This window comes from Salmo trutta, chromosome 5 (assembly GCF_901001165.1).
Source record: "Salmo trutta chromosome 5, fSalTru1.1, whole genome shotgun sequence".
In the NCBI taxonomy this organism is placed as follows: domain Eukaryota; kingdom Metazoa; phylum Chordata; class Actinopteri; order Salmoniformes; family Salmonidae; genus Salmo; species Salmo trutta.
In genome coordinates this window covers 34,675,813-34,698,398 of record NC_042961.1, presented here as the reverse complement: position 1 = coordinate 34,698,398, position 22,586 = coordinate 34,675,813, and the positions used below count along the sequence as shown (strand labels likewise).

Sequence of the window (22,586 nt, the reverse complement as noted above, 5' to 3'; positions counted from 1 at the left end):
AGTTAGGGCTTGCTTAGACTGCCCTTGAATTGAATTCCAAGAGGAGTATGTGTGTGTGTGCACCCATGAGTACCTGTGTACCTCATTTACTCAACCCTTTACAAAATATTCTTTGTTGAAATAAAAAAGAATAACAGAGTAAATTAGCTAATTTATGATACATCTTTTATCTCCTTCCTGATTACAGGGTGAGCCTGGATTCCTAGGACCTCAGGGAGAACCGGGGCTCCCAGGACTACCAGGAACCAAGGTACGTTTCAATTTGATCAATAACAGTCAAATATGGGTTATAAACCATGTATGTCTTGCATATACAATAGCGTGTGAGTGGATGGCTAACACAAACAGATGGGTGACTGTGGGTTGTAAGGAGGGTTATCCGAGAATGCTGTGACAAGGTAAATAAAATGACAGTCAGATCTATCACTGTCATGGTCATGTATAACTTAGTAAACTTTAGGAGACCTAACAGAAGGCCTTACCAAGAAAAACTTCCAAAATGACTAATTTGAGGCAGTTACTCTGGCTTAACTGTACTACTGAAATAGATTTTGAGCGCAAAGCTAATGATATGTGTGCCAGGTTCGTGCAATGTGGGTATGATAAGAGTGTCATTGACCAGGCCTATACCCATACTAGAGAGACTGAATGTTAAAACCTACTCAATGGCAAGAATGGAAACCAGGACAAATCGACCCCATGATTGCTTTTTTCCACGGACTACAGCCCATGCGACCGTGATCTTGCAGAGTTACTCCACCTCAAGAATTTCATTTGGCGAAGGGCTCGGCACATGCATACTCAGGCTGACAGGCTCTCGTTCAGGCAAATGAGAAATAGTTGCATTCAGGCTATCTGGATGGCCAAAGTTAGTTACTTTAATTCAGTTGGTGGTACAGTAACCGAAAAAGGTTGGGAACCACTGTAGTAGGAGATACAGTTTGTTGCTTGACTCAACATTCATTTTTACACATGGAATCCTGAAACCTGAAGATTGGCCAACCCTCCAAGCTGAAAATAATTATTAATGCAAGCATCTCAGTTTGGTTGACCTCTCAGACAAGTGCGTTCATGTAATGATGAGATGGGCATTCCATCCATGGGTAAAGGGGCCAGAGAGAGAGTCCTCCAGGCCACAGTCCCTGAAAGTTTCTTTCTTCTCTTCTGTCTGTAGGGCGAGCGAGGGGAACTTGGCCCACCAGGCAAGGGAGAGCGGGGCGAGCCTGGACAGGCCGGTCAAAAGGTCAGTGTTGGGGGGGCTGGCCTGGGACACAAGAGAGAGAGAGACCATTCAGTGATGTGATTTGAGCAAGTGATTCAAGCAAGTGCATGTTCTTTATCTAACATTCTAAGCTCTACCTTTTCGATCATTGGTACAGCATTTGCTGCTCTCTAGTGGCTTTTATGTTTCCAAACATCCAAGGTGAAGCAAGTCTTGACTTTACAGAAGACTAGGAAGGTTCTGATAAACTAGAAAGATTCAGTAAATTAAGGTTTTTACAAACTTTGATCAACAGTAAAGGCCTTCCTTATATTACACATTGATCAAGGAACATATTCTGCTTTGTATGCATTCAGAACATTGGCTTAAAGGGGCAGTGCAGTCTGTGCAGTTTTATACAGTGAGCTCCTGAAGTATTGGGACAGTGACACATTTTTTGTTGTTTTGATTCTGTACTCCAGCACTTTGGAATTGAAATGATACTTTGAGTTTAACAGTTTAGAAATTACAGCACTTTTTGAACATAGGCCCACCATTTTACTTTATGTGTATTAGTAGTATTTGGTCCTATATTCACAGCACGCAATGACTACCCACAAGACATGTTATCCTCTCACCATTACAATAACAGGGTAGATTAACATTTTTGTATGATATTTGTGCTTCTGTAACTTTCTCACTCAGTTTTTCACATTTCATTCAGGATTATCCATAATCATCAATGTTTAGAAACAATACAAACAACTCCAAAATGACACAATACATTATTTACCATTCATTTCTATTGGGCACAAAATAATCTGAAACAATTAAATGGAAAATTCGTCCAAAATGTGTAGAGTGACATTTGCAGGGACTGGAGTTCAAATAAACACATTTTGATTGGATTTCTTATTATGCCAAAAGGCCGTTAGAGTTGATGAAGCAAACATAAAACACTTAATCAACAATATAATTATGGTTACCCTTCCGTGCCACCTTTGCTTTAATATGATATTCCTCTCTTATGTGGACTGGAAAATGTTTTAAGTCACAGCATGTAAGATGCTTAGTCATACAAATGCCTATTTGTAGTATGGCCCTGTCTTACAATCAAAAGTGTTTGCTCATACTGAGGGGTCATGTTGTGACTATCTACTCTCCTGATGCGCCTTGTCTGTCTACCTCTCCTGCAGGGAGGGCCAGGAGAGGCAGGGAACCCAGGCCCTAGAGGTTCAAAGGTCAGTGCATGACACCTGATTATTTGTATTTTTTATGACATATCTACAGTTCCGCTATGGCTGATGATGATTGGCCAACACTGATATATTGAGGAATCAATCTTGAGAGCAATTACAAAGCGCACACTGCAACATTCCCAATGAGGAAATGTTTTATGGGGAAAATAAAACAAATGGCATTGTCAGCAAATGGATCATGTATTATTCTACTCTGTTTTAAGCCACTGTAGGTCTGTTTGTGATAAATTACTGTACTCCATGCATGTTCCTACATCTTACAGCCTTTTCTTACTAACTCAGGGAGAGACAGGAGACAAGGGAGACCTGGGCTCTATGGGACCAAGGGTGAGTGCACTCAACAGAATGTAAAAAAACAACAACATAATATATCAGTAAAGTTACACTTGTTGCACTTGTTACTAGTAGGGCACTTAATACTCAATAAACACTAGAGGACATTGTTCATCCTCATATGTCATATTGAGAACATTTCTATTACACACAACTTTGTATACAAAAACAATGAACAACGAACTTTTTGAGTAGCTCTTCCCCCTTGTGCATAGTCAATGAAACTTGGGACTAAAAGCCTAGTATCCACCAGAGGGGAGTGTTGCACTAGTGGCACTAATGATATTGTATGTGTATTACATTATCTACTATACCCATATCCTGCTCTGATTTAACCATCAGAGGTGTCAATGTTTCGATAAAGAGTACAAAAGATTATTTGTCATCTGTTTCTATTACTGCAGACTTAAATCCATGGGCACAAACTTGTTTGAACTATGCAATTAAATTAAACAAGCTGTGGGGAAATATAATGCTAAACTCCACTATGCAAATCCTCTGAGATGAATTTCATTAAGTTCAGGAGATCAAATACATGTTTAAAATAATCCTTTTGATATTCAATTATTACCTCTGTCAACCTAAGAAGCATCCTGGTATTATCCTAAAGAAAATACAGTAATTAGGCAGGCACCTGATAACTATATAGGCCTATTGTCAAAAGCATAATATAGCTACTGTAGTAGGTAAGAGCTGTGTGCTGGAAAATGTTGGTAGTGCATGAATTTAGGCCTTGTGTTGCTCATGTGAATTTCCTTATTTTGGGGGGGCTTCAGAGCAGCCAAATGTCTAATTTAAAGGAATAGTTCACTCAAAACAATATGTTTTGTATTTTGTTTATATAAGTCACATACAGTGGGGAGAACAAGTATTTGATACACTGCCAATTTTGCAGGTTTTCCTACTTACGAAGCATGTAGAGGTCTGTAATTTTTATCATTTTTATCAATAATTTGCATTTTATTGCATGACACAAGTATTTGATCACCTACCAACCAGTAAGAATTCCAGCTCTCACAGACCTGTTAGTTTTTCTTTAAGAAGCCCTCCTGTTCTCCACTCATTACCTCTATTAACTGCACCTGTTTGAACTCGTTACCTGTATAAAAGACACCTGTCCACACATTCAATCAAAAAGACTCCAACCTCTCCACAATGGCCAAGACCAGAGAGCTGTGTAAGGACATCAGGGATAAAATTGTAGACCTGCACAAGGCTGGGATGGGCTACAGGACAATAGGCAAGCAGCTTGGTGAGAAGGCAACAACTGTTGGCGCAATTATTAGAAAATGGAAGAAGTTCAAGATGATGGTCAATCACCCTCAGTCTGGGGCTCCATGCAAGATCTCACCTCGTGGGGCATCAATGATCATGAGGAAGGTGAGGGATCAGCCCAGAACTACACGGCAGGACCTGGTCAATGACCTGAAGAGAGCTGGGACCACAGTCTCAAAGAAAACCATTAGTAACACAGTACACCGTCATGGATTAAAATCCTGCAGCGCGCGCAAGGTCCCCGTGCTCAATCCAGCGCATGTCCAGGCCCGTCTGAAGTTTGCCAATGACCATCTGGATGATCCAGAGGAGGAATGGGAGAAGGTCATGTGGTCTGATGAGACAAATAGAGCTTTTTGGTCTAAACTCCACTCGCTTACGGAGCATTGAAGATGGGTCGTGGCTGGGTCTTCCAGCATGGCAACGACCCGAAACACACAGCCAGGGCAACTAAGGAGTGGCTCCGTAAGAAGCATCTCAAGGTCCTGGAGTGGCCTAGCCAGTCTCCAGACCTGAACCCAATAGAAACTCTTTGGAGGGAGCTGAAAGTCTGTATTGCCCAGCGACAGCCCCGAAACCTGAAGGATCTGGAGAAGGTCTGTATGGAGGAGTGGGCCAAAATCCTTGCTGCAGTGTGTGCAAACCAGGTCAAGAACTACAGGAAACGTATGATCTCTGTAATTGCAAACAGGTTTCTGTACCAAATATTAAGTTCTGCTTTTCTGATGTATCAAATACTTATGTCATGCAATAAAATGCAAATTATTTACTTAAAAATCATACAATGTGATTTTCTGGATTTTTGTTTTAGATTCCGTCTCTCACAGTTGAAGTGTACCTATGATAAAAATGACAGACCTCTACATGCTTTGTAAGTAGGAAACACTGCCGATTTTGCAGGTTATCAAATACTTGTTCTCCCCACTGTATGAACAAAATATAATACAATCCTAAAAAAAATGTGCAGTCATTTATTTCCAAATAGAGCACCTTCAAAACTGATCTGTTTTTTTGACATGCAAATAGTTTTGGGGATTGTATTAATGGTGGACAAATTATCTAAATACTAAAGATTGTTTTGAGTAAACTATGCCTTTAAAATATTGTATTGGTGTTTAATTATATTGAACTTGGATTTTAATTAACATCTAAATGTTATACACACGCAGGGACCCCCTGGGCAGAAAGGTGACCAAGGAGCCACTGAAATCATTGATTACAACAGGAACATCCAAGAAGCTTTACAGGTCAGAAACACCATGGTCTCCAGCTTAAAGGAAAGATTCACCCATTTTTGAATGTTATGTTGCTTTTGTTCTTCTCTGAGCGATGTTCTACCAATTCCCGGGGTAATTTCATGTTTTCATGTGTGTCTGAGCTATTGCCGTTCAAGCAGGCAGAAATTTGGCCAGTATGACATGGCATTGCAATAAAGCCGCTCTCACTACACTGGAAGTTAATAGGAATAAAACTTTTAGAACGCAAAAATGTCTATCATATACAAATTTCAATCCTGGCCGATGACATTACGCAGGAGGTTGTCTTCTCTCGAATGAGGCATAGATCATTTTTTTGCAAATTTCCTACCTCGAGAAATATGTAATTTAAGAGGGTCCACCATATTTCGATGAGATTGTAGACTCCTAAATTGATGCACTTTGTTTAGGCAATTTTAAAGCTAATTAGCTACTTCACATGCTGATATTGACAATTGAATTATTGTGTCTAACTACAGTGCCTTCAGAAAGTATTCACACCGCTTGACTTTTTCCACATTTTGCTATGTTACAAAGTGGGATTAAAATACTCTGTAATGTCAGTGGAAGAAAAATTCTAACATTTGTAAAAAAATTTTAAAAAGATATACACTGAGTGTACCAAACATTAGGAACACCTTTTCTTTACATGACAGACTGACATGGTGAATCCAGGTGAAAGCTATGATCTGTTCAATCAGTGGAGATTAATGGGAGGAGAAAGGTTAAAGAAGGATTTTTAAGCCTCGAGACAATTGAGACATGGTTTGTGTATGTGTGCCATTTGTATTATTCCGGATTCCCATTAGATACTCTGTGTGCATATAAAGAGAGGGTTCCTGGTTTCTGTATTTATTATTATTATTTGCGTATATTATAACAGGGAAAACATATTGAGACCTAGGTTTCTTTTACAATAAAATGTAGTTATGGGAAGCACAAATAAAACATCACAAATCACCCAGGAAAACTGTTACATTCTTCCACAAATAAGTTCCCAATCATTACTTTAAATTGCCCGAATGGCACTAGAACATCAAGATGAAATTAATTTTGAATTTTGTTCCAGCATTAAAACTAAAAGCTGATTTACCTAGCTCTGTGGAGACCTGAGGAACCTCAAGAGTTAAACAATCCTGTAAACTCAGGTGTCTATACTTCAACAGCAAAGTTAGATAAGACGAAATTTTATGAAGTAGGGCCTTGTAAACAAAAAGGGAGTAATGTAGAGATCTACGGGTCTTTAGAGAAGTCCAGCCAACCTTTGGATACAGGATGCAGTGATGAGTATCAAAACTGTCACCTGTAACAAAACGAAGGGCACTATGGTATACGGCATCCAAAAGTTTAAGAGTAGTAGCAGCTGCACGTCGATAAATAATATCACCATAATCAAGAACAGTTAAAAGGTTGACTAAATAATATGCCTCCTACTGCTTAGAGAAAGGCACGATCTGTTTCTGTAGAAAAGCCAACTTTAAATCTTAGATTCTTAACCAACTCATCTATATGTGTTTTAAATGTCAAATCCATATCAATCAAAATGCCTAAGTATTTATATGCGAGCACACGTTCGATTGGAGAACCATCTAATGAGTCAACATGTAGTTCATCTGATTAATTATGGGAGTTTGAAAACAACGTGTACTGTATTTTGTTTTACCTGTATTAAGCAAAAAATAATCATCAAGGGATTCCTGCATAGCTGACTGTAGTTTTGACACAGCCATATCAACAGTTGGTCATTAGCATACATAATAGTATCATCCACATTTAATTTGAGTGTCTAAAGCATTTACAAGATCATTAACAACTAAAGTTGTTGCTGAAATAGTGCTATGCCCAGGCCTAAACACTGATTGGTTTACATTCAAAATGCATTTCTCAGATAAAAAGAGCAAAGTTGTACATTTACCAAGGATTCGAGAATCTTAGCTAGACAAGGAAGCCTTGAAATGGGGCGATAATCATTAAGATCACTACTATCCACGCCCAAATGGAGAAGCAGCACAAGAGCTGATTTCCATACTTTTCAAATATTTTGTCCGCACTTAAGCAGACCAGCATCCAGTTGGTCGGCCCCTGTGGATTTCTTGTTGTCTATTGCTAGCAAAGCATCCAGGACTTTTTTCCTGTAAATAGCCTAAAAGAAAAGCTTTGACTATCATTTCTCTAATCATTCAGCAAGTTTCCCAGCCCAATAATCAGCATACAACCCAATATCATTGTGAATAGGTTTAGAAGTTCTTTCAAAGCGGTAGCACACTGAAATTAAATGTATCAATGATGGCATTTTTTTCCGTAATGAGGCCAGTGTCTGAATTAATTTGTTGTGGCAGAGAAGAAGAAGTAGAACCCGTCAGGGATTTGACAGTTTTCCAGAATTTAGCCGGGTTCCCAATACAATCTTAAAGAGCGGTTACTTAATTATCAGATTTAGCTTTTCTGATGGGTTTTCACAATGTTCTGTTGCTTTAAAGCTGGCCAGTCTAGGTCTAAGCCTGTGTTCCTGGCCTTGACCTAAGTATAATCTCTAATGAATTTTGATAATTCCGGAGTGTACCAGGCAATCGATCAGCTACAATATTGATTAGCCACAATAGTATTGAATACATCTGCAAAGGGGCTCAAAGCTAAATCAGGTTCAGTGATCGCTGAAATACAATCAAGGTCACTAAAATAAAGATCATGTAAAAAAAAAAGCCTGTTCACTGAAGTTTTTAAAGATCCTCTTTGTGATGACGTGGCTTCGATTTTTGTATTCTCACATCTCTAACACAAACAACTGTGCAATGGTCACTGATGTCTTGGGCAAAGACACCAGTTTCTCTGTTGTATTTGTTCAAAAAAGATCAAAGTTGACTTTGAAGGATCTCTAGTCTGTTTACTAAGTCAGAAGTTAGTAAAAGTGACCTAAATTATGATTAGTCGGAAGCCTGCATTTCCTATCTAAAAAAACGTGTAATGATCTGAACCTAACCCAGCTGGTGACTAAGTAGTCACCAGCTGGGTTAGGTTCAGATCATTACACGTTTTTTTAGATAGGAAAAGTTTATTACTGGATCATTAAAGTTTATTACTGGAACAGGGGCAGGTAAAATGGAAACAGGAGACATAGGGCTGTGAGACATGGGTTTGATTTTAGACACATGAAAAGTGTGATGTATACAGAGGGTACGGGGCAACAGAAGGCGAACAGTAAAGGGGCTAATGACCTTGAAGATGGGGAAAGGGCCGATAAACCGGTTGGAAAGTTTGCGGGAAGAGCGGGGGCTGATAGCCCAGGGAACACTCAAAGGGTGAGAGACCCGTGGCAGAGCAAGGAAGAGGGTTCTGGGCGTATTCGACCAACACTAGTTGCTGGCTCCAGGTGGGGTGGTTGGCGGAGACCGGGTAGCGAAGAGTCGTTTCCAAGTCTTGGTTGGCTCGCTCCGACTGGCCGTTGGACTGGTGGTGGGACCCGGAGGACAGGCTGGCCGACGACCCAATTGAGTGTGCAGAATGCCTTCCAGAACCGGGACCAGAACTGAGGACCCCGGTCAGAGACCATGTCTACTGGGAGTCCATGGATCCGGAAGAAGTGCTGCACCATGAGCTGGGCCGTCTCTTTGGCAGAGGGTAGCTTGGGGAGAGGAATGAAGTGTGGGGCTTTGGAAAACCAATCCACTACTGTCAGGATGGCAGTGTTGCCATCAAATGGGGGGAGACCCTTGACAAAGTCCAAGGATATGTGAGACCAGGGACAGGCAGAGGTTGAAGGAGACCAGCCAGAGCTTGCCAAGGAGTCTTGTTCTGAGCACAGAACATGCATGTGGCGACAAACGGGGAGACGTCAGGAATCATGGTAGGCCACACAAAGGCCAGGGTCCAGGGTGGCCAGGGAGACGGCGTCGCTAACAGCCGGGTTACTGAGGGGCTGGGAGGTTACCATTGTGGTAGGCTGCCTAACAGGCAACCCGCGGAATTGCTCCAGCAATGTGTTCAACACTCGGTCATGGCGTTCGGCCAAGGTCTGGAACCTTTTCATAAGACCATGAAGCAACTCCTTGTGCCTTCCTATGGTGGCTCCTTGGGAGGAGATGGCGTTGCGGTGCTGGTCCGAGTCTGCTGGGTCAGTCATGGCCAGTTCGTACCATCACGTTTTAGGGAAGACCCAGATGCAGACAGTGTCGAAGTAACAAAAGTTTATTACTAGAACAGAGGCAGGCAAAATGTCAGGTCAAGTGCAGGCAGAGGTCAGTAATCCAGATCAGAGTGAAAAGGTACAGAACGGCAGGCAGGCTCGGGGCAGGCAGAATGGTCAAAACCGGGAAAACTAGAAAACAGGAACTATGGAAAAAGACAGGAGCAAGGGGGAAACCGCTGGTAGGCTTGACAGACAAAACGACCTGGCAACAGACACACAGATAACATAGTTATAAATACACTGGGGATAATGGGGAAGATAGGCGACACCTGGAGGGGGGTGGAGACAAGCACAAAGACAGGTGAAACAGATCAGGGGGTGACATCAAGAGATCCAAGTTTAAGTCAATACCAGAATGTCCGATTTTTCTGCATAGGCCAGATCTTGATGTAATCCAGTTCAGTAAGCTCCTAATGCTCAGATTTATCAAACCAAGTCCTTTACAATTTTTAATATCACTTGGAAACTCAAACAAGCTATGTTCAAAAGGCAGTTGCAGGCCCTGTCTGATGGCTGATATTGATATAGATGCCAGGCACACTTTTGCCTCGTCCCTCTCAGCCATACCATTTTTCAATTCCTCATCAATCCACAGGGATTTAACCGTTTTTACAGTCATTTTCTTAATGGGTGAATGCTTTTTAGTAACTGGAATAAGCAATTTCATAAATGCTTCAAGTGCAGCGTCAGGATGTTCCTCATTACACACATCAGAAAACCTATATTTTACAGATTTTCTACATAAGAATCATTGCAAAACCTCTTGTATGATCGCTTATACAGTATTTTAGGTCCAGTCTTTGGAACTTGTGTGCCTAGATATGGCTATTAGTATTATGATCACAACATCCAATGGGTGTGGATACAGCTTTAGAGGGCGAATAGGAGAATGGGCAAGACAAAAGATTTAAGTGCCTTTGAATAGGTTATGGTAGTAGGTGCCAGGCGCACCGGTTTGATTGTGTCAAAAACTGCAACGCTGCTGGGTTTTTCACGCCCAACAGTTTCCCGTGCGTATCAAGAAGGTCCACCACCCAAAGGACATCCAGCTAACTTGACACAACTGTGGGAAGCATTGGAATCAACATGGGCCAGCATCCCTGTGGAACTCTTTCGACACCTTGTTGAGTCTATGCCCCCTACGAATTGAGGCAGTCCGGAGGGCAATTTTTAAAAATGATAATAATATATTAGAATCCCCTTTTAGCAGTGATCACAGCTGTGAGTCTTTCTGGGTAAGTCTCTAAGAGCTTTCAACACCTGGATTAACATTTGCCCATTATTCTTTTCAAATTCCTTCAAGCTCTGTCAAATTGGTTGCTGATTGCTTGACAACAATTTTCAGGTCTTTCCATAGATTTTCATGCAGATTTAAGTCAGCAACTCAGGGACATTCACTGTCTTATTGGTAAGCAACTAGATTTGGCCTTGTGTTTTCGGTTACTTTCCTGCTGAAAGGTGAATTCTGCTCCCAGTGTCTGTTGAAAAGCAGACTGAACCAGGTTTTCCTCTAGGATTTTGCCTGTGCTTATTGCCATTCAATTTCTTTTTTATCCTGAAAAACTCCCCAGTCAAGCATACCCATAACATGATGCAGACATCACTATGCTTGAAAATATGGAGAGTAGTACTCAGTAATGTGTTGTATTGGATTTCCCCCAAACATAACACTTTGTATTCAGGACAAAAAGTGAATTGCTTTGTCACATTTTTTGCATTATTACATTAGTGCCTTGTTGCAAACAGGATGCATGTTTTAGAATATTTGTATTCTGTACAGGCTTCCTTCTTTTTACTCTGTCAATTAGGTTAGTATTGTGGAGTAATTACAATGATGTTGATCCATCCTCAGTTTTCTCCCATCACAGCCATTAAACTCTGTCACCATTGGCTTCATGGTGTAATCAGTGGTTTCCTTGCTCTCCGGCAATTGAATTAGGAAGGATGCCTGTATCTTTGTAGTGACTGGGTGTATTGAAATACCATCCAAAGTGTAATTAATAACTTCACCATGCTCAAAGGGATATTCAGTGTCTACCAATAGGTACCCTTCTTTGCAAGGCATTGGAAAACCTCAATGGCTTTGTGGTTGAATCTATGCTTGAAATTCACTACTAGACTGAGGGACCTTATAGATAATTGTACACGGTGCACAACTTTCACCCCCAGTTTTGTCATTTGAATGTGATACAAACTGAGGCAACAGTGTGCTTTAGGACCATGCGGACGCCTCCGAGCGGTTGGGTAGGCTGTTTGGAGTGTTTTTCCAACATCAACAAAAATATATACAGTACCAGTCAAAAGTTTGGACACACCTACTCATTCAAGGGTTTTTCTTTATTTTTACTATTTTCTACATTGTAGAATAATAATGAAGACATCGAAGCTATGAAATAACACATTTGTAATTATGTAGTAACCAAAAAAGTGTTCACAAATCTGTGAAGCATTTATTTGGGATGCAATTTTTGAGGCTGGTAACTCTAATGAACTTATCCTCTGCAGCAGAAGTAACTCTGGGTCTTCCTTTCTTGTGTCGGTCCTCATGAGAGCCAGTTTCATCATAGCGCATGATGGTTTTTGCGACTGCACTTAAAGAAACTTTCAAAGTTCTTGAAATGTTCAGGTTTGACCGGCCTTCATGTCTTAAAGTAATGATGGACTGTCATTTCTGTTTGCTTATGTGAGCTGCCATAATATGGACTTGGTCTTTTACCAAATAGGGCTATCTTCTGTATACCACCTCTACCTTGTCACAACACAACTGATTGGCTCAAACACATTAAGAAGGAAAGAAATTTCACAAATGAACTGTTAACAAGGCACAACTGTTAATTGAAATGCATTCCAGGTGACTACCACATGAAGCTGGTTGAGAGAATGCCACATGTGCAAAGCTGTCATCAAGGCAAAGAGTAGCTACTTTGAAGAATCTCAAATATAAATACGTTTTAATTTTTTTAACACTTTTTTGGTTACTACATGATTCCATATGTGTTATTTCATAGTTTTGATGTCTTCACTATTATTCTACAATGTAGAAAATAGTACAAATAAAGAATATCCCTTGAATGAGTAGGTGTGTCCAAACGTTTGACTGGTATATTAAGTCAGTGCATGATGAAATGTACTTTTTTGCTTAAGTTTTCATGCACCAAATAAAAATCTAATGTTCAATGTGTTGCAATGTGTCGCGGGTATGCTTTTCAGCAGCAGGGACTGGGAGACTAGTCAGGATCGAGGCAAAGATGAATAGAGCAAAGTACAGAGAGATCCTTGATGAAAACCTGCTCCAGACCGCTCAGGACCCCAGACTGGGGCAAAGGTTCACCTTCCAACAGGACAATGGCCCTAAACACACAGCCAAGACAACACAGGAGTGGCTTTGGGACAAGTCTTGGAATGTCCTTGAGTGGCCCAGCCAGAGCCCAGACTCGAACCCGATCTAACATCTCTAGAGAGACCTTAAATAGCTGTGCAGCAACACTCCCCATTCAACCTGACGGAGCTACAGAGAAGAATGGGAGAAACTCTCTAAATACATGTGTGTCAAGCTTGTAGCATCATACCCAGGAAGAATCAAGGATGTAATTGCTGCCAATAGTGCTATAACAAAGCACTGAGTAAAGTGTCTGAATACTTCTGTAAATGTGATATTTCCAGGGTTTTTAAAAATAAATTTGCAAAAATGTCTAAAAACCAGTTTTTGCTTTGTCATTATGGGGTATTGTGCGTAGATTGATGAGGGAAAAAACAATTTAATCAATTTTAGAATATGGCTGTAATGTATCAAAATGTGGAAAAAGTCAAGGGGTATGAATACTTTCTGAAGGCACTGTACATGATGAGATGGTTATGGATAAGCAGTCAAGCATCGATCATCATGTCACCAGAATAAGACCCTCCATATTCATTGGAAAGGAACATCAAGATCACCTTAACTTATTTCATCTGTAGCCTAATGAACTGCATGGTTTCCTGAGTCATAATGTGAGGACCACACACCATATAATCGCGTGACTCCAAGTTTACTTCAATATGATGGTTATTATATCAATATTTGCGCATAAAGGCATTTCACAACCATTTCTCGCATAATACATTTTATTGACAGAAAAAGATCCTACCATGCCAAACATTATTATATATTATATGTCGGCATTTACAGTGAGGGAAAAAAGTATTTGATCCCCTGCTGATTTTGTACGTTTGCCCACTGACAAAGAAATGATCAGTCTATAATTTTAATGGTAGGTTTATTTGAACAGTGACAGACAGAATAACAAAAATATCCAGAAAAACGCATGTCAAAAATGTTATAAAATGATTAGCATTTTAATGAGGGAAATAAGTATTTGACCCCCCCTGCAAAACATGACTTAGTACTTGGTGGCAAAACCCTTGTTGGCAATCACAGTGGTCAGACGTTTCTTGTAGTTGGCCACCAGGTTTGCACACATCTCAGGAGGGATGTTGTCCCACTCCTCTTTGCAGATCTTCTCCAAGATTTTCTATGGGATTAAGGTCTGGAGACTGGCTAGACCACTCCAGCACCTTAATGTGCTTCTTCTTGAGGCACTCCTTTGTTGCCTTGGCCGTCTGTTTTGGGTCATTGTCATGCTGGAATACCCATCCATGACCCATTTTCAATGCCCTGGCTGAGGGAAGGAGGTTCTCACCCAAGATTTGACGGTACATGGCCCCGTCCATCGTCCCTTTGATGCGGTGAAGTTGTCCTGTCCCCTTAGCAGAAAAACACCCCCAAAGCATAATGTTTCCACCTCCATGTTTAACGGTGGGGATGGTGTTCTTGGGGTCATAGGCAGCATTCCTCCTCCTCCAAACACGGCGAGTTGAGTTGATGCCAAAGAGCTCCATTTTGGTCTCATCTGACCACAACACTTTCACCCAGTTGTCCTCTGAATCATTCAGATGTTCATTGGCAAACTTCAGACGGCATGTATATGTGCTTTCTTGAGCAGGTGGACCTTGCGGGCCCTGCAGGATTTCAGTCCTTCACGGCGTAGTGTGTTACTAATTGTTTTCTTGGTGACTATGGTCCCAGCTGCCTTGAGATCATTGACAAGATCCTCCCGTGTATTTCTGGGCTGATTCCTCACCGTTCTCATGATCATTGCAACTCCACGAGGTGAGATCTTGCATGGAGCCCCAGGCCGAGGGAGATTGACAGTTCTTTTGTGTTTCTTCCATTTGCGAATAATCGCACCAACTGTTGTCACCTTCTCACCAAGCTGCTTGGCGATGGTCTTGTAGCCCATTCCAGCCTTGTGTAGGTCTACAATCTTGTCCCTGACATCCTTGGAGAGCTCTTTGGTCTTGGCCATGGTGGAGAGTTTGGAATCTGATTGATTGATTGCTTTTGTGGACAGGTGTCTTTTATACAGGTAACAAGCTGAGATTAGGAGCACTCCCTTTAAGAGTGTGCTCCTAATCTCAGCTCGTTACCTGTATAAAAGACACATGGGAGCCAGAAATCTTTCTGATTGAGAGGGGGTCAAATACTTATTTCCCTCATTAAAATGCAAATCAATGTATAACATTTTTGACATGCGTTTTTCTGGATTCTTTTGTTGTTATTCTGTCTCTCACTGGTCAAATAAACCTACCATTAAAATGATAGACTGATCATTTCTTTGTCAGTGGGCAAATGCACAAAATCAGCAGGGGATCAAATACTTTTTTCCCTCACTGTATACAATTCTAGCGTAACGACCTGTTTCCATCATAGCTGTCGTGATTTTTTTATTATACAGTATGACTTTACTCGCATAAAAACTGTGGATGGAAACGTGGTTACAGTAAATTATAGGAATTTGTTGTTTTGGGTGGATTTTTCCTATAAGTTAAACATTAATGTCTGGCCAATTGTGTTGCTTGCTGTTCAGAATGTCAGTTTTGAGCTGCATTCCTATATGAGATAGATGAGTTGTTAGATTAACCTCTGAAGTACTATTTTGATTTGGGTTAATGGTGAAATATTTTTATGTGGCCCCCACCACAATCATGTCAAATTTACAGCATTAAAATTCCATATTCTTTAATGGTCTTGAAAATGTATAATTCTGTGCTTCAGTGGATGTCAGGCAATCTACTACAGTCCCCTTTTAAAGCATTATGACACCTTTACAACAGAGGATCTCATTCTTATCCTACTATCTGACTAATAAAATTGCTTGTGAACCTACATCTGAGTGTACTGTACAATGCTTTCAAATACTCCAGACAGTTCAAATTCCATCTGGCACAGTTTGTATGCTAGGTTAGTGAAGAGGGAGAACTATAGCATGCTGACAGGTTTGTTTCGTGCATAACCAGTTATCTTATCTTTCGCCTCCTCCCTGGCCGACCACAGAAGATTACCACTATTACAGTGACGGTAATTCACCTCTATTCTGTTTGAGTGATGTACCATTGACCCATCATGAACCCAACCCCACCCTGCCCTCCCCTGCTCATTATCCTCTTTTCCCAGCTAACATGTAACTCCCACACATTGTTGCTTAACACTAAGACAACGATAATTCCTAAATTACGTGTTTGTGCTTCTGTGAGATGGCGTAAGCATTTTCATATTGGGAGTGGTCACTCAAGTGTGAAAGAAATGTATTGAAGTCCATCACAATGTCGTCAATCATTAAAAGACACTAGACATTAACCCCCACAAACTATCCCAACTCTGAAGAAGTGTATGTGTGTACACCACCATGTTGCTAGTCTGGTCCCAGATCTGTTTGTACTTTTTGGAACTCCATTGCTGTCATTGTCAAGCCAAACTGTTTGGTATTATGACAGCGAATGACAAGGAGTTAGCATGACAGCACAAACAGACTGGCACTCAGGCTACCATGTACTGTATCACCTTTCATGGCAATATGTGTAACCTAGAAAGTTCATGTGTATAAACAGATTCATATTTAATATTGTAATATTGGTGTTGAACATATTCACATTTTCTGGCTTATGGTGATCTCAGGTTTCTTGGTAACTTCTATTTATATTAAAGGACACCTATCAAATTAACTTTGCTATACTGTAACTTGGCACTTACTTTCAGAGGATATGGAGATTATTTTAAACATAAGAAATAAGATGATCTGATTGTTAGTTGCAGTTGACCCACACTATCCTTGCAACCTTGGTGAGGGAATTGTTGTGATCTCTTTCCATCATCATTGTTATGTTAATTTTGAAGTGATTCGTAACATGTGTAAGGATATGTTTGTGTCTATCTATTCTATTTCAGTCAATTTGAGTAATGAGTTTACAAATTGTCCATTATTTTCTATTTAATTGCCGCATTGACTGAATTTGAGTGGAATTGACACCAACCCTGGCCTATATTCATGTACTACATGTGTATTTTATTTTTATTTAACCTTTATTTAACTAGGCAAGTCAGTTAAGAACAAATTCTTATTTACAATGACGGCCTACCGGGGAAAAGTGGGTTAACTGCCTTGTTCTGGTTACTGGCCCAACGCTCTAACCACTATACCTGTCACCCCGTATATGATGGTAATAACAATAGAATATTTATCTTGTGAATCTAGGGTCCCCCTGGGCCTCCTGGATTATCAGGACCAGAGGGAATCAAGGTAATCCATCACTCTCTGTGAGCGTTCGTATGTGTGTGTGCAGCAAGCAGCGAAATCCATTGCCAAAATACATTCTCTGTTTCAGGGAGATCAAGGCATGCCTGGCCTCCCTGGACTGGACGGTGAAAGGGTAAGTAGAACCAGATGTCTCAGTACCCAGTCATGCCTAGTAAAGATATAGGCCATCAAAAGCCATTCTTCAAGATTTTTACATTGGAGTTCCTAACTAATCATTAATCAAATATGAGGGAGGAAGACACACAGCCCTCCAGGAATTTAGTTTGACACCCCTGCAATACATTTTCCCATTTTGATTGTCATTCTGATTACTCTACCTCTGCCCAGGGTTTCAAAGGTTCCAAAGGAGACATGGGAATCCCTGGCACATCTGGAGATAAAGGAACTGTTGGCTTACCTGGTTTACCAGTAAGAGTCTATTGACTAACCTTAACACATATTAAATTATTCCTGACACCAATAGGTGATAGCAAATAGCTTCAGTGTTGACAATAACCACTATAACTTCCTTTTGTAGGACAGCATTTACAGATAAGATATGCTGACTGTTGATTTATTAAGTCTTGAACACTTTGAGCAGCATTCTTTAGAATGTCATAATGAATGTTCTGTTTCTTAGGGCGTCAATGGATTGAAAGGAGATAAGGGTGATTCTGGTTTGCCTGGTCCTGAAGGGCCCTCAGTAAGTTAACTCAAAACGGACATACAAATGTATTACATCTACATATGGCAATGCATTTATTCAAGATACCAATAAAGCATCAGGGTTTTCTCACTTCATAGGCCTGAAACGGTCAGTGTATGATCTTACTGTGCTATATGATGACAAAAGCCATATAATGGTGATTATGTAACCATTTGAGTAATATTGGTTCAACCTGATCAGATTGTCTCCCTCTCACATGCAGATTATTGGCCAACCTGGAGCACCTGGGCCCCATGGCCCCCCAGGCCCCATGGTGAGTTGTCCCCCTAAATCAAGGTTGGGCAGTTCCAGTCCTCAAGGGCCGTATTTGTGTCACACACACACATCTAATTAAACAAATTGTAATTGTTGTCTAAAGTGAAGACTATTAGTTGATTATTTGAATCAGGTGTGTTTATGTTCGGTTGGAGTAAAAGTGTGACACCCTCGAGAACCAGAGCTGCAACCCCTACCCTAGAACATCCACTACACTTTTAGAAAAAAAGGGTTCCAAAAGGGTTCTTCGGTCCTCATAGGGGAACCCATTTTGGTTCAAGGTAGATCCCTTTTTGGTTCCAGGTAGAACTCTTTTGGGTTCCATGTAGAGCCCTCTGTGGAAAGGGTTTTGCATGGAACCCAAAAGGGTTCTTACAGGGAATCAAAAAGGGTTCTTCAAAATGGGACAGCCAAAAGAACCTTTTAAGGTTCTAGAGAGCACCTTTTTTTCTGAGTGGTAAACAACTAAAATGCATCTCTGGCTGGTCTATGCAGTGGCCAAGAGGCATATTACCATACAAGGAAATGTAAGTGCAAGCCAGTCAGATTTTAGATTGCCAGTGAATTTTGGATTCAGTGTCATGGCGTTTCAGTCTAAGCTGTTATAATGTGTCATGTAGATGAAATAACAAGACCCTGAAGTTATTGTTCATGTTGATGTTATTGTTCATGCAATATGTGTCATAGTTCAAAGAGACAATATGGTACCACCCTTTTCTTAAAGCTGTACATGTCAGAAGGTGAGTGTAGCTGGTGCATGAAGTCAGGCGCAGGAGAGCAAATTGAGTGAGTAACGTACTTTACTCAAAAATAAAGGCACAAGGTAACAAATACACTTGACCAATAACAAAACGGTAAATATTACGCACGGGTGAAAACAGCACCCGTCGAGAAATCAGCCATCATGTACCAAAATGAACATAGAAGCAATCACGCACAAAATTATGGGGGAAACAGAGGGTTAAATATATGAACATGTAATTGGGGAATGAAAACCAGGTGTGTAGAAAACAAAGACAAAATCAATGGAAAATGAAAGGTGGATCAGCGATGGCTAGAAGACCGGTGACGCCGCCCGAACAAGGAGAGGGACTGACTTCGGCAGAAGTCGTGACAGTACGCCGCCCAAACAAGGAGAGGGACCGACTTCGGCGGAAGTCGTGACAGTACCCCCCTCTTGACGCGCGGCTCCAGCAGTGCACCGACACCGGCCTCGGGGACGACCCGGAGGGCGAGGCGCAGGGCGATCCGGATGGAGACGGTGGAACTCCCGCAGCATTGATGGGTCTAACACGTCCTCCACCGGCACCCAGCATCTCTCCTCCGGACCGTACCCCTCCCACTCCACAAGGTACTGAAGGCCCCTCACCCGACACCTCAAATCCAGTATGGATCGAACTGCATACGCCAGGGCCCCCTCGATGTCCAGAGGGTGCGGAGGAAACTCCCGCACCTCAGACTCCTGGAGTGGACCAGCCACCACCGGCCTGAGGAGATACACATGGCGCCTCACGGCCCGCTGAAGGCGCACATGAGTGGCGTCCCATGTCTCCTCAGTGTGCCTAAACCAGTCATCCACCGCAGGAGCCTCGATCTGGCTCTGATGCCAAGGCGCCAGAACTGGCTGGTACCCCAGTATGCACTGGAAGGGGGAGAGGTTAGTGGAGGAGTGGCGGAGTGGCGGAGCGAGTTCTGGGCCATCTCTGCCCAGGGCACGAATGCCGCCCAGTCCCCCGGCCGGTCCTGGCAATAGGACCGCAGAAACCCACCCACATCCTGGTTCATAATCTCCACCTGCCCGTTACTCTCGGGGTGAAAACCCTGAAGAGTAAGGCTGACCGAGACCCCCAGACGTTCCATGAACGCCCTCCAGACCCTCAACGTGAACTGGGGACCTCGATCAGATACTATGTCCTCAGGCACCCCGTAGTGCCGGAAGACGTGTGTAAACAAGGCCTCCGCAGTCTGTAGGGCCGTAGGGAGACCAGGCAAAGGGAGGAGATGACAGGACTTAGAAAACTGATCCACAATGACCAGGATCGTGGTGTTACCCTGTGATGTAGGAAGATCCGTGAGGAAATCCACCGACAGGTGCGACCACGGCCGTTGTGGAACGGGTAAGGGCTGTAACTTCCCTCTGTGCCTAGGGGCCTTGCACTGGGCGCACACCGAGCAGGAGGAGACATAAACCCTCACATCCTTAGCCAAAGTGGACCACCAGTACTTCTCACTAAGACAGCGCACTGTCCGACGAACAACTCCGGATGACCAGAGGAGGGTGATGTGTGGGCCCAATAGATCAAACGGTCGTGGACAGTAGATGGAATGTACAGACAACCAGCTGGACATTGGAGGGGAGTGGGCTCTGTACGTAACGCCCGCTCGATGTCCGCGTCCAGCTCCCACACTACCGATGCCACCAGGCAAGAGGCCGGAAGTATGGGTGTGTGATCCATGGGCCGCTCCTCTGTGTCATACATCCGGGACAGTGCGTCTGCCTTCATGTTCTGGGAACCTGGTCTGTATTGATAGGGTGAAAACATGGCCCACCTTGCCTGGCGAGGATTCAGTCTCCTCGCCGCCCGGATGTACTCCAGATTGCGGGGGTCAGTCCAGATGAGAAAAGGGTGTTTAGCCCCCTCAAGCCAATGTCTCCACGCCTTCAAGGCCTTGACGACAGCCAACAACTCCCGGTCCCCCACGTCATAGTTTCGCCCCACCGGGCTGAGCTTCTTCGAAAAGAGGGCACAGGGGCGGAGCTTTGGAGGCGTGCCCGAGCGCTGAGAGAGCACGGCTCCTATCCCAGCCTTGGACGCGTCCACCTCCACTATGAACCCCAAAGAGGGATCTAGATGAGCCAGCACGGGAGCTGAGGTAAACAGAGCCCTCAGCTGACCAAAAGCCCTGTCTGCCTCAGCTGACCACTGCAAACGCACCGGTCCCCCCTTCAGCAGTGAGGTAATGGGAGCCGGTACCTGACCAAAGCCCCGGATAAACCTCCGGTAGTAGTTGGCAAACCCTAGAAACCGCTGCACTTCCTTTACCGTGGTGGGAGTCAGCCAATTACGCACAGCTGAAATGCGGTCACTCTCCATCTCCACCCCTGAAGTGGAAATGCGGTAACCTAGGAAGGAGACGGACTGTTGGAAAAACAGACATTTCTCAGCCTTGACGTACAGGTCAAGCTCCAACAGTCGACCAAGCACCCTGCACACCAGGGACACATGCTCGGAGCATGTTGCGGAGTATATCAGGATGTCATCAATATACACCACTACACCCTGCCCATGCAGGTCCCTGAAAATCTTGTCTACAAAGGCCTGGAAGACCGATGGTGCATTCATCAAACCGTACGGCATGACGAGGTACTCATAGTGCCCTGAGGTGTTACTGAACGCTGTCTTCCACTCGTCTCCCTGCCGGATACGCACCAGGTTGTAAGTGCTCCTGAGATCCAACTTGGTGAAGAAGCGCGCCCCGTGCATTGACTCAATCGCACTGGCTATGAGAGGTAGCGGGTAACTGTACCTAACAGTGATCTGGTTGATACCTCGATAGTCAATACACGGGTGCAGACCTCCATCCTTCTTCTTCAAGAAACTCGAGGAGGCAGGTGAAGTGGAGGGCCGAATGTACCCCTGCCCCAGGGATTTGGAGACATATGTTTCCATAGTTGCCGTCTCCTCCTGTGACAGGGGATACACGTGACTCCTGGGAAGTGCTGCGTTTACCAGGAGATTTATCGCATTATCCCCCCGTCGATGGGGTGGTAATTGAGCCGCCTTCTTCTTTCAGAAGGCGAGAGCCAAATCGGCATATTCAGAGGGGATGCGCATGGTGGAGACCTGGTCTGGACTTTTCACCGTAGTCGCACCAACGGAAACCCCTAAACACCTCCCCGTGCACTCTCGTGACCACCCCGTGAGAGCTCTCTGTTGCCACAAAATAGTGGGGTCATGACAGGCCAACCAGGGTATGCCCAGCACCACGGGAAACGCAGGAGAATCAATAAGGAAAAAACTGATTTTCTCCTTGTGACCCTCCCACGTCACCATGCCCAGTGGAGCGGTGGCCTCCCTAATTAGCCCTGAGCGGTGCCCTCTGCGGCCACACATGGTGCATGGACCGGCCCCTCCTTCGGTCGCCCTACGTGCAGCACCTCCCAGCTCCATGGGCGTAGGAGCTGTGGTGCTGGGGGATGGAATCGACAGACCAGCAGGTTATCCATCCGGATGGACAGGTCCACCAGCTGGTCAAAGGTGAGAGTGGTGTCCCTTCAGGCCAACTCCTGACGGACGTCCTCGCTCAAACTACAACGGTAGTGATCGATCAGGGCCCTGTCGTATAATGCCGCGCTGGCGGCCAGAGTCCGAAAGTCCAGAGAGAACTCCTGTGCGCTCCTCATCCCCTGCCTAAGTTGGATGAGACGTTCACCCGCCGCTCTACTCTCAGGCGGGTGGTCGAAAACTGCCTGGAAGCGG

At 43.3% G+C, this 22,586-nt stretch overlaps 1 protein-coding gene across 16 annotated transcripts in view; it reads left to right on the top strand.

The window, feature by feature from the left end:
* Positions 1-22,586, top strand: part of col25a1 (collagen type XXV alpha 1 chain) — a 406,953-nt gene that overhangs the window by 363,619 nt on the left and 20,748 nt on the right. For 15 of the 16 annotated variants that reach the window (XR_003878287.1, XR_003878288.1, XR_003878294.1 and 12 more), the window contains 11 exons: positions 188-250; positions 1,175-1,243; positions 2,398-2,442; positions 2,743-2,787; positions 5,238-5,315; positions 15,884-15,907; positions 17,082-17,126; positions 17,212-17,256; positions 17,472-17,552; positions 17,764-17,826; positions 18,053-18,103. Coding sequence is in view for 4 of the 16 variants with exons in the window: in XM_029753448.1 (XP_029609308.1) it covers positions 188-250; positions 1,175-1,243; positions 2,398-2,442; positions 2,743-2,787; positions 5,238-5,315; positions 15,884-15,907; positions 17,082-17,126; positions 17,212-17,256; positions 17,472-17,552; positions 17,764-17,826; positions 18,053-18,103 (609 nt within the window). In the remaining 12 variants the exon portion in view is untranslated. The remainder of the gene's footprint in view (positions 1-187; positions 251-1,174; positions 1,244-2,397; positions 2,443-2,742; positions 2,788-5,237; positions 5,316-15,883; positions 15,908-17,081; positions 17,127-17,211; positions 17,257-17,471; positions 17,553-17,763; positions 17,827-18,052; positions 18,104-22,586) is intronic. The other variant, XR_003878289.1, reaches the window with a different exon arrangement.